The sequence below is a fragment of the Thamnophis sirtalis genome, unplaced genomic scaffold (assembly GCF_051295495.1).
Source record: "Thamnophis sirtalis isolate CommonGarterSnake01/CBP01778 unplaced genomic scaffold, rThaSir2_p1.2 scaffold_5, whole genome shotgun sequence".
NCBI classification, from domain to species: Eukaryota; Metazoa; Chordata; class Lepidosauria; order Squamata; family Natricidae; genus Thamnophis; species Thamnophis sirtalis.
This window is the reverse complement of record NW_028261385.1, coordinates 98708967-98721644: the sequence shown is the minus strand read 5'-3', so window position 1 is coordinate 98721644 and position 12678 is coordinate 98708967. Positions and strand designations below refer to the sequence as shown.

Sequence of the window (12678 nt, the reverse complement as noted above, 5' to 3'; positions counted from 1 at the left end):
AGTAAACTATGCAACTATTTGTGATTTCAGGCTGGAAGTGTTCTTGAGCAAAGCACTGGGTTAGATTCCTAGCACCTTTTTAGAATGGAAATAGAGTAGATATTTATCCTGAAATTGTAATTTATGGTTGCTTGATTTATGACGGCAGCTGAATAATACTTTTTTCAGTCTGTGCTTTGTAAAGCACTGTAATGAAATTCAAATAGCAAATCTTTTTTCTTTCTAATCCTTGCTTGATATGCAAAGCTGGCATAGTTTTGCTCCAGTGCCTGTGGCCCAAATGGGAGGTTGTACAGAAAGAATGTGAGATGTGCACTGGCTTTCTGACTTGTTCATAATTTTTAATGATGCCTGTTCATCAGTGGACCTGCTGCATTGTAAGTGGATAAAGCAGTACTTACCAAGAAAGGGTGGAAAATTACTGTCACTGTTGAAAGATGCGGCCTACAAGAGGGCCTCCTGGTGTTTATCCATTCTGACAGTTGTATATTATATATCTTATTTTTCGGACTATAAGACACACTGGAGTATAAGATGCACCAAGACTTTGAAGAGGTAAATTAAAAAAAAAAGTCTTTGCACTCTGCAGGCCTCCCAAACCCTCTGCATGCCTCGTTTTTTGTGAAAAACAGGGCATACAGAGAGTTTGAGAGGCGTTCAAAGGAGCTGGGGTGGGGGGCAAAAACAGGTCGTTTTTTGTAAAAACAGCCTCTTTTTTTGCAAAAAAAACAGGCCATGCATATGCTTTGGGAGACTTGTATAGAGTGCTCCTGGGGGCTGGGGGGGGGGAAACGAGCTTTTTGCTCGTTTTTGCCATCTCCAACCCCCAGGAGAACTTTGCAGGCCTCCCAAACCCTCTGCATGTCCATTTTTGCGAAGGAGGCAGGATTTCGGGAGCCCAAAAAATGCTGTATTCAGTGTATAAGACACATCCAGATTTTCACCCTCTGTTTTGGGGGGAAAAGGTGTGACATACTCTGAAAAATAAGGTGCATAGATTTCTATAGTACAGTTCAAGTAGGATCAGAGCTCTTGTTCCATATATTGCCATGCAACATATAAAATCTCAAAAAAAAACAACACTTCTAGTTTTTGAATGTTGTGTGTCATTTAAATTGGTGTTCTTCGATTAAGGGGTAGTTTTAAAGTTTTCTTTTTAAAAATACATATACATACATTTCAAACTGTTGAGATATTTAAGACATTTCCTGATGATCTTAGAAAATCATCACCAGTCAGGATATTAAAAAAACCATATTGTTGGGTCACTGTGTTCCTTTCAGAGGATTATTAATTATCTTTGGCAACAAGGTTGGTGTTTGAAGAGAAGCCAAGATTAGAAAACTCATGGTGTCAACTCTTGTATAGGCCACTATTGGCCTGTAACAAATCTGTTTAACTTTCAGGTTATAACATTTTCTTGTAACATATGGCTTCACTGCAAGATTCTATACTTAATGAGTAAATTTATACTTGGGACACATATGGACATAGACTCCAACTGTCAATAAATATCCCCATTCTCCTTGTGTAACAATCATATAATGTGGGCTGCAGCTGTAGTTGCATAGAGCTTTCTTTTCCATCCTCCCCCAGCTCAGAATTCTGAAATGAAATTCCAATCGTGCTGTTTTAAATGAGCTGGATTAAGGTAAAGATGTAGATAAGGAAAGGAAATTGATGATGATATGATGAAGATGATAGTATAGTATAGTATAATCTTTATTGTCATTGTACTTAAATACAACTGAATTGGTTTTAACCTCACTGGTGCAAAATTATAACAGAAATGAAAAAAGAAAGAAAAAGAAAAAAAAACCTAGCGTGTGCATGGAGTGATTGTGGTTGTATTTAAAAGTCTCACAGCCCAAGGATAGAAACTATCTTTAAACCTGTTCGTTTGGCTGGCTATACTTTGATGTCTTCTTCCTGATGGTAGAAGTGCAAAGAGACACTGACCAGGGTGTGAATCATCTCTGAGTATCTTCTTTATTCTGCTAAAGCAGCGAGATCTGGCTATGTCATCCAGTGGTGTCAGAGGGCAACCAATGGTTTCTTGTGCCAAATTGATCACTCTCTATAGTGCCTCCCTGTCCGCAGCTGTTAAACCAGCATACCATACTGTAATACAATATGTGAGGACACTTTCTATGGTGAACCGATAGAAAGAGGTCATCAGCCGTTGTTCCTCCTGATTTTTTCACAGGATTCTAAGGAAATGAAGTCTCTGTTGGTCCTTTCCATTCACCAGAGACGTGTTGTTTTTCCAGGTGAGATCTTGACTAATAAGCACTCCCAAGAATTTAAAAGAGGAGACCCTCTCCACACAGCCCCCCTCGATATACAGTGGGACAGGTTCCTCTCTGTGCTTCCGGAAATCTAGCACCATTTCCTTTGTCTTACTAGTATTTAGATGTAAGTTGTTTCTTGAGCACCATACGGATATCCTGTGGACTTCTTCCCTGTATGCTGATTCGTCCCCTCCAGTTATGAAACCCAGCACTGTTGTGTCATCTGCAAACTTTATTATGATGAGGATAATGGTGATGATGATGATTTAAAGTTTTACCAGCATCTGAGATTAAGTCATTAAGATTTACTAGAATCTATTTCTTGCATTTAATGAAGGCGACTCTAATCCAATATGAGTTTATGCCATAAGCAATTATGGTGATCTCTAGGCAGAGTGTCAGTTTGAAGCTGATGAGATTTAGGGCAGTTAATTATTTTATGAGGGTTGCGCATGAAAAGGAAAAAATATAGCGAATCGGGGATCTGCTTTTAAGTGATGATTGATGTTGGATGGATTTGGCCAAGACTATTTTTCTTGCAGCGATTGTGTCTTTTAATTCTTTACTGAATTAACTTCAATGCAGAAAATCTACCATTACACTATTCCTGAATAGTGGCGTCCATTAAAACATCGATACAGGAGAGTATGAAACCACTGATTTAAGTGGGGAAAAAACATAATGATGAAAAACAGCACAGCGAGTAAGAATATCAGTGTAAGCTGACAACAGAGAAACATTTGGATGTAAAAATAGCCGTTTATTTTGATTTATTAATTTATTAAAGGATTTATATTGCTGCACATTTTACGCTTTTCATGACTCTGGGTGGCAGTTTCACACGTGTCCATCACATCATTGATGCTTAGGTGATGGATAGGTAGGAAGTTAATTATCACAGGAGGAATGTTCACATAAATTGAGGGAATAAATGGAGTATATGCATTTAGCTGAAGAAAAATAGATGACCCATATTTGACATACAAATAAAAGACTTTAAATTGTAAAAAATATAAATCTCAATTTCTGTCTTACTTCTCTTATCATGGAAGGGAAGATACAGCAGAGAAGAAAGTCTAGTTGCTCTTAGGATTTTCCAGAACATTTAAAATTGCTATTTAAGAACTTAGTAGGTTTGGGTTTTTTTGTTTTGTTTTGGAGTTCCTAATATTTCTTATCAAGATTTTGGGAACAGTCAATTGTGCATATTATGTTGTTCGTTCATTAAAGATTGATGTCTCCAACTCAAATCTTTGATATATCTTTGTTGCATGCAAAGTCCCCATTCTGCTCAAAGGCCAGTGAATAGGGAGAATTAGTCTACCACATTCTGCTTTTATTTTTAGTTCTTTTGACCCCTCTTGAGGCATTTGAAGGAATCTACTGCAATTTTTGATTGCCTTATAAGGCCATACGCTTGTAGAAAGGGTGTCCAGATTGAATGAGGGAAATGAAGATCTTTTGTAATCTTTTTGCTTGTTATTGGGAAGATAGTAGCACACATGAATAAATAGAGCATCTCAGATGTAAAATATTTTTTACTTACCTATATGTTTGCATCCCGAATGGCTTCAATCAGTTAGTTAAAGATACTTGGGTGATGATGTTACCCTATTTCACATACCGGGGGTTTACCGCTGAAGTATTTATTTATTTATTTATTTATTTATTTATTTATTTATTTATTTATTTACTTACTTACTTACTTACTTACTTACTTACTTACTTACTTACTTACTTACTTACTTATTTATTTAGCATATGCAAATACATGGACTTACAGTGGTTCAAATGTTAATGTCCAGTCCACCCAGCCATTCAAGGAGAGGGTGGTTTATGTTGAAAAAAATCAGACAGTGTAAGCTCTTGATGGACATTCGGACACAATGTGATGGATATTTTTTTCAAGGAGCACCACAATCACCCTGATGGGTAGAGACAAGACCCCACTTAAACAATGAGTCCTGGCAGACACCATGTTAGGTATGGATCTGTTCAGAGTTGACCAATGCTGGCAAGGAAGATCAAAACCTGGCACCTCTTGTGTAGGGTCATCTATGTAACTGCCTGTATTTGGGCATTCATCAGCCCATTTGGCTTTCCACTGTATGTTGATGTCAACGTTGTTAGACAGCTGTTGAACGAGTGCCAGAGAGGGCTTCCTGGATTTAAGCCTGCCAATTGATAGATGAGGAAGATAAATGTGGAGAGGAAGAAGTGGGTTTCTCATAATGTTGTTGTAAAGCTGATGGTGCAATGTGGCTCAAGTCGGGAAGCCAGCAAGTAGTAGTAGATTTTATGCAACCACTTATGATCTTCATTGTATCATTTAGTCTAGCCCCTCTGAAGAATGATAGAAACTCTTGGGCTGCAAAATACAGTTGTTAACGATGGCTTATTTAAATCTTGAAAGTGGTAGGATTAATTATTATTAAAACTGTATGATTGTTATGGATTATGGGATTTTTATGGATTCTAAGAACCCCAAATTGTGTGTAACAGAGAGGATTAGTTCAGACTTCTGATTATAAGCATTCATGCTCTTGATGCCTTGCAGCTGACTGAAGTATTTTTTGGAAATAAGTTCTGTGGAGTTCAATAGAAATTGTTCTCCAGTAAATGTGCATTCAAGTGGACCATTAAATTATGTTAAATTGTGTTGCAGTGGGAACAACAACTCTGTAGCTATGATGGCAACAGTTTCATGTCTATTCGTTGCTTTCCTGTGGGAGAAAACTTTGTTTCAGGGAATATTAAAGTACCTAAGAGTCTGAATTTGAGCTTGGGACAGAAAATCTCCAGTTCAAATCCTCACCTGTTCCCCACCTAAGCACATTCACATGCTAAACTCTATAGATAATGTTTTATTTTCTGGATTGGGATTTTGAATATACATACTGTATATTACTTTAATATATGTATGTGATAGAACATTAATGTTGCAAAGGCAGATGTTGCTGTGGCATGCTTAAGGATGATTCATAGTTTACTTTTTAAAACTTTTTAATTAACAGATTTCTTTTTCCCTCCCTAATCTTCCTGAGAGAAATTTAGCAGAGCTTTCAAATATCGATCAACTTTATGAAACTAATTTCATACATATTTATTTGACAGTGCTGTGTATTTGGCCAAGTTTACAGTATAGCACAATAAGTTTAACTGCATTCATTTCAGATAAATATGCGTGGAGTTAATCTCATTCTTTTCAGAGCGCTGGTTTAAGATACTTTCCTACTTGGATCACTCTGTTTCATTTGAATAATTGTATAATTCTATTTGTTGGGATGCATAATGCAATCATGATCAGTTTTACTATCCCTAATGGCACAAGCACCACTACTTGTTTTGAGCTAACCTCTCTGCATTTTTAGCAAATCATGTCCAGAAACAAATGTTTGAACTCATCAGAAGTTGATCTAACTATGTCTTTTTATTGTCTCTTTTTAGGGGCACAATCGAAGCACGTTTTGTTTACATCTTTGTTCTTGGCATCATCTTCACAGGCACAAAAGATTTATTCAAATCTCTATTTTTTTCAATGGATACTAAGATCAAGTTTAAAGGTTTATGGGAAATCTACGGTGGGCTGGTTCTGCTATCAGCTCTCTTGCTCAGACCTCATAACTTACCAGTTTTGGTCTTGTGCTTATTCATTCAAACCATGATGAGAAACTACATCTGGAAGCCACTGGAGTTTGATGCAGCTCAAGTTACTATCATGCATTATTGGTTTGGACAAGCATTTTTCTTTTTCCAGGTAAGCCAGGAATTGCATATCTTTAGAAAGAACACACAGTTATGCATAAGCAAATTAAGGAGCTAGTTTCTAATATCAGTTCAGATAATGATTTTAAGACCTTAGATCTTTGCCAACAGCTAATATTACCAAAGTACTTATTTTGGAGAAAAGAGTTGAACGAAAGGTAGTAGATCCAACTTATACAATAGTCATTCTCTTCACATTTCAATACCCTTAGCAAGACGTTTTATTGCCTCTAAGAGTTGTAGTTTATTTCAATCATTTTTATATCCTGTCTATTCTCTCAGACAAAAGCATATAAACCATGAAGCTTCAGATGCTGTTTTCTTTCTTTAACTAATCTATAATGGAGTTGCCAATTAGTTAATGGGGCGCAGTGGCTCAGTGGCTAAGACGCTGAGCTTGTTGATCAGAAAGGTCGGCAGCTCAGCAGTTTGAATCCCCAGTGCCGCATAACAGAATGAGTTCCCATTACTTGACCCAGCTTCTGCCAACCTAGCAGTTTGAAAGCATGTAAAAATGCAAGTAGAAAAATAGAGACCACTTTGGTGGGAAGGTAACAGTGTTCCGTGTACCTTTGGCATTTAGCCATGCTAGCCACATGACCACGAGACTTCTTCAGACAGCGCTGGCTCTTTGGCTTTGAAATGGAGATTACCACCGCCCCCTAGAGTTGAGAACGACTAGCATGTATGTGCGAGGGGAACCTTTACTTTTACTTTAATGGAGTTTCATAATTGTCTTGTACTCCAAACATTCTAAATAAAATAAAACTTTTGAGGAAGATAAAACGTTTTAGATAAATTTTTATTGGGGAAGGCCATGCTTAAAATATGTAGCACTTTAAATTGTGCCCAGGAACCAATTAAAGCCAGAGTAGTTGGTCTAAGACTGATTTCATGTTCTGTAAGGTATGGAAGGAATTATAAATAAAAGCTGAACATACACAAGGCAAAAATATTCATTTCTGTATTCTGTAGTATATGTATTTACTCTTTTACGATTTCAATCCATTTTTATATTTATAGTTTTAATATGTTTATTTTTTCTGGTATTGTAAGCCAACCAGAATCACCTCAGACAGTGAGATGGGCAGCTTATAAATTTAATAAATTAATTAATTTGAAGGTAATCATTCAGAGAAGTAACAGATTTACCTATTTGAGATGAGATCATAGTCCTTCTGAAGGGGTGTAGAATATGAAATGCAGACCTCTCTTTTGTTTCCTAAAGTAAGGAAACAGACAGAGCATTCTTTTTAATCAGGTTCACTAGAGAAACCAACAATTCTTGAAAGAAAATTATTTTAAAACTGCATCACCTACATGGATAATCTCCGAGTTAATGACTGAAATGTGTTTCGGAGGGCTGTTTTTGTATCTAGTCCAGAAATGTCAATTATACAGAACTTGGCAGGCATGCCAGTTTCTAAAGGGGGGCGGTGGGGGGAGAAATCAAGAAAAAAAAGGCTTTTACCCTGGTGCCAGTTTCTTTCATCTCAGATACAGAATATTGTTAATTGCCTGTAAAGGTGTAGATGCCTTGGATTTTGAAAATGGTCTCTAATTCCTTTTCCAGAGTGGGAGGAGGGAATGGTCACATGTGGTTTTATCACAGTCTGATTGGTCCAAGACTGAAAGGAAATCTATAAATACTGGTGCTTGTCCACTGTTAACCCAGATTCTCTCTCAGTCTGGTCCAAGTTCTGTTAGAGTAGTTTGAGTAGTAGGATTCCTAGTTTTTTGGTGAGTTTTTTCTTTAATCTGGTTTCTATTTGGCTAATTGGGCACTTTTAAATTCTTTTCCAAACACCAAATTATTCTGCTGCGGCCCCAAGGGACAGATCTCTGCCTCGGGCGGCTGGGGGAGGGCCCTGTGGGGCAGTTCTTTCTCCCCCCCGCAGGCCAGGAGCCTCAGCCCAATCCCCGGGAGTGCGGGGGTGCCAGCTCCTTATCGGCTGCTTAGAAGCAGCCTCGTTTGCAGCAGCGGCGTCAGGAGCGCTTCGGAGCCTCGTGGAGCGTGCGGCCAGCCTGCTTCACAGCTGTTCGCTCCAGGCGGCTGACGAGCCTCGGGCTCACTTTGAATTGCCGTGGGGAAGAGCGGGGATGAGGAGAGCGTGCGTGGGTGCCATGTGGCTCTCCCCGCCTCGAGTCAGTGCGGCGCCGGCTCCAGGAGCCTGGCTGAGCCCCTGGAATTTGGAAGCGGCGTTTTCTCCCGCGCTCGGAGTTCCGGCGGCCATTTTTGGTGGCTGCCACGTGCGAGAGGCCTTTCATTTTTCAACGCGGTCTGTGCAGGCCTAGCACAAGGCCTTGAGCCCAGATCCCCCACAGGCTTTCGGGCCCTGGTTCCGGTGGGACCTTAGAGGCCTGGTTCCTGTTCCCTTCGTTGGACACGTGAGTGGGGAATGGACGAGGGAGCGGAGATTCCCCAGGGTCAAGGGGCAGGCCCAACTGGGGGTGATGAGGCCTTGGATCAGGAGGTGGGGGGGCTCCCCCTGAGAGATCCCTATCCTCTAGACGCCCTGCTAGGTCCTCCACTAGGGAGGAGGCCAGGCACCATAGGGCGCTGGAAAAGACCTTTGCCAGGGCGGAGAGGCAGGCCCAGTCTTCCAGACAGATCCAGGTCCCCTCTTGGGCCTACGTCCGGCAGGTCTCCCCTTAGGGGATTTAGCCGGGCATCTTCCTCTAGCTTCCCTGGTAGGTCTCGGACCTACTCCAGGAGGGGGCGCTCTCCATCCCCTGCAGATGATCCCCTGGAGGGCACGTCCAGGGGCCCCTGTTCCTCCCAAAGGTTGGCTCCTCAGGGCCCTGTTCTGCTTATGGAGATGGGGAGGATCTGGATAATCTCCCTGAAGGGATTAAAAGGCTTATTTCTGCAGCCATCACTCGGGGCATTGCCCAGCGGGACAAGGGCTCCTTTTCTTCTAGGCATGGGGGGCTAGGCAGGGCTCAGTTTCGGGCCTCTTCTCCTTCCATGGTCAGTGAGGCTTCGTTCTTGGGGGGGGGAGTTACTCCAGGAGATGGGTTTCTCGGATGATGAGAATACCACCATTTCTGAGGAGCCTTCTTCCAAGGTCCTCTTTATGCCCGCCATGTTTAAAATTCTCTTGGATAAGGCGAGGCAGACCACCAAGGTCGGAACCGGGGATCCTTCAGTGCCCCCCCCCAGGGATCCCGACATGGTCATGTTTTCTGCCACGGCCACCAACAAGGAGGAGATCCCTGCCCCTCCTTTGTTTTTAGAGGTGCTGACGGATCAGTGGGCTCGTCCTTCCAATTTTCATCTCCCGGCAGTACTGACTGTCGACATTATAACGTTGAGCAGACCTTTGCTCAGGCCATTCAGCTCCCGACAATTGACACCCCTGTGGCCGCCCTGGTTTCCTCATCCCCGGTGGTATCGGGCGATGCGGCAGACAAAATGAAACTGGAGGATAAGCGTGAGAGCTTACCTTGCGGAAGAACTTCAACGCCACAGCGTGGGCTATTAAGTCGGCGGCCTCGGCTTCTTACTTTAATCGTGCCACTGTCAAGTGGCTTAAGAAGCTTCAGAAGCACATTCCCATACAGGAAGACCGGATCCATCAGGATCTGGTCAAGATATTGGCAGCCAGTCAGTTCTTGGCTGATGCGACCTTGGATACGGTCAAGTTTGCCTCCAGTGCCCTGGCCACCTCTGTCACCTCCCGTAGGCTTCTGTGGTTGCGCCATTGGCAGATGGACAAGGCGAAATGGGATTTGGCGGCTGCCCCCTTCAAAGGGCCCAATCTTTTCGGGGAGGCCCTTACTCCTATTCTAGTGGAGGATAAGGACAAGAAGAAGGTCCTTCCCTTCACGGCTAAGAAGGCCGAGAATACGTTGCGTCCCTTCCGTGGACAACGGTATAGGGCCCCTAGCTACGGCTATAATCAGCACTTCTCTTCCTTCCCTTCTGACAGGCAATTCTTCGGGCAGTCCTTTCAAGACAGGAGTCGTTTCTAGGGCCAGTCTCGACGGCCCTTTCATGGAGGAGGCGGCTGCCCCTACCGCAGAGGGAAGTGACTCGAACTCGAGTCGTCCCATCGGCGGCCGCCTCGCTCTCTATGTGGAACGGTGGGACGAAATCACGTCGGACTCCTGGGACCGAGCCACGGTTCGTCACGGGCTCAGGTTAGAATTTCTCTCCACTCCTCCAAACCTCTTTCGGTCGTTCCCTCCGTCCCGGAGTCGGGAGCGCCGCCGCCTGATGGATCAGGCGATTGCCCACCTCCTCGAAATCCAAGCGGTGGAGGCGGTTCCCACAGGGGAGCGGGGCCTGGGCCACTACTCCAATCTTTTTGTGGTCCCGAAGAGCACAGGGGGCTGGAGAGCAATTCTAGACCTCAAGCGCCTGAACAGGTTCCTGGTGTACAGGCGATTCAAAATGTCATCTCTCAAATCCATTCTTCAAGGTATCAGAAAGGGAGATTTCCTAGCCTCCGTGGACCTCACGGAGGCCTATCTTCACATTCCCATCCTGCCCGCTCATCACCGGTTCTTGAAGTTCTCTCACGGGTCCCGCCACTACCAGTACAGGGCTCTTCCCTTTGGCCTGGCCTTGGCCCCACGGACCTTCACGAAGGTCCTGGCGGCTCTAGCGGCTCATCTGTGATCTGTGCCGGTTCGTCTCCAATGTTATCTAGACGATGTCTTGGTTCAGGCGGGATCCCTCTCTCAGGCCGTATCAGATCTTCGGCTCACCATTCGGAGCCTTCAGGACCTGGGGTTCTCGGTGAACTTCGACAAAAGTCATCTTATCCCCTCCACTCGCATCCTGCATCTGGGGACAGTCATAGATTCCAGGTTGGGGGTGGTGCGTCTGCCGCAGGAGCGGCAGGTAAGCCTCCATCGCCTGGCGGAGAGCGTTCGCGCAAGGCGGTCCACTTCCATCCTCTCTCTGTCACAGTTGTTGGGCAAGATGGTCTCTTGCATCGGGATTGTTCCCTGGGCCAGGCTTCATCTCCGGCCCCTTCAGTGGGAACTCATCCCCTTTCAGAGGGGACGCCGGAGCAATTCTCTTCAGGCTCTCCGTCTCCCAGCGGGAGTCCGCGCCTCCCTGGCGTGGTGGCTTTCCCCGGCCATTCAGCGGGGGTGTTGCTTCTGGGATCCGGACAGGGTGACCGTCACCACAGACGCGAGTCTGTTCGGGTGGGGGGCTCTGGTGGGCTCCCGGATGGCGCAGGGCAGATGGACGGCCACGGACCTCCGCCACAACATCAATTGGCTGGAGCTGAAGGCTGCGCGTCTGGCTCTGCGTCACTTCCGCTCCTCGGTGGAGGGGCGTCACGTTCTCCTCTTGACAGACAATGTTGCCACCAAGGCACACATCAATCGTCAGGGCGGGACCCACTCGAGGGCGCTCTGGCTGGAGGCTCTGCAGTTGGGGTCCTGGGCGGAGAAACACCTGCAGTCCCAGGTGTCGGAGCACATCTCGGGGCTCTCCAACGTCCAGGCGGACTGGCTCAGTCGAGCGACTCTGGACAACGGCGAGTGGCAACTCCACCCGTCGCTATTCTGGAAGATTTGCCGACGATTCGGGTCCCCTCAGGTGGACCTGTTTGCGTCTCCCGAGAATTCCCAGCTCCCGCGGTTCTTCACCCGTTTCCGGTCCAGCTCGGCGGAGGGCACGGATGCCCTCAGGAGCCGGTGGCCCCCGGGCCTTCTCTATGCCTTCCCTCCCCTTCCACTCATCCCGGGGACCGTCAGGAAGGTAGTGGCGGAAAGGGCCTTGGTCATTCTGGTGGCCCCGTTTTGGCCCAGGAGGCCCTGGTTCACGGACCTGGTACAGCTGTTGGTGGTCCCCCCGTGGAGGATTCCGCAGGGGGAAGCGGTCTTGCGGCAGGGGGCTCTGATTCACCCGGAGCCTCAGTGGCTCCGGCTGACCGCGTGGCTCTTGAACGGCGGCTTCTAAGGGGGGCTCATCTGTCTTCCGGGGTCATTCGCACCATCGAGGCGCCCCGGCGCCTCTCGACGACCTGCATTTATAACTCCACCTGGACGGCTTTCGTCCGATGGTGCTCTCCTAGGGGCATTCCTCCCGAAAGGGCCACCATTCCCAACGTCTTAGATTTCCTTCAGAAAGGTCTTGAGGATGGGCTTTCGCAGAACACCTTGCGTCGCCAGGTGGCGGCTCCGTCTTCGGTGTTGGGGGGGCGGGGTCTTCTTCCCTTTCCCAGTTACCCCTGATCAAGCTTTTCCTTAAAGGGGCGGCGAATCTTAGGCCTCCCCCCGTTCACAGATTTCCCACGTGGGATCTTCCCCTGGTCCTCAGGGCATTGACGGGAGCTCCGTTTGAGCCCCTCCATTCTGTGCACTTGCGCTTCTTGTCGCTGAAGGTGGTTTTCCTAGTGGCTATCACTTCCGCCCGGTGTATCTCTGAGCTGGGTGCTCTGTCCTCCAGGGACGACCTTTGTCATTTTCACCAGGACAGGGTGGTCCTTCGTCTTGACCCGGCCTTCGTCCCGGAAGTGAATACTCCTTTTCACAGGGCCCAGGAGATCGTCCTGCCCGACTTCTGCCCGGGCCCGGCCAATGACAGGGAACGTCTCTGGCATCGGCTAGATGTCCGCCGCGCTCTGCGGATCTACCTCCGGCGGACCAGGGACGTCCA

At 45.8% G+C, this 12678-nt stretch overlaps 1 protein-coding gene across 1 annotated transcript in view; it reads left to right on the top strand.

The window, feature by feature from the left end:
- The window catches only part of PIGG (phosphatidylinositol glycan anchor biosynthesis class G (EMM blood group)), a 68507-nt gene that overhangs the window by 34924 nt on the left and 20905 nt on the right, over positions 1-12678 (top strand). Inside the window, exon 11 of the mRNA XM_087716263.1 lies at positions 5739-6048. Within this exon, the coding sequence (XP_087572389.1) occupies positions 5739-6048 (310 nt within the window). The remainder of the gene's footprint in view (positions 1-5738; positions 6049-12678) is intronic.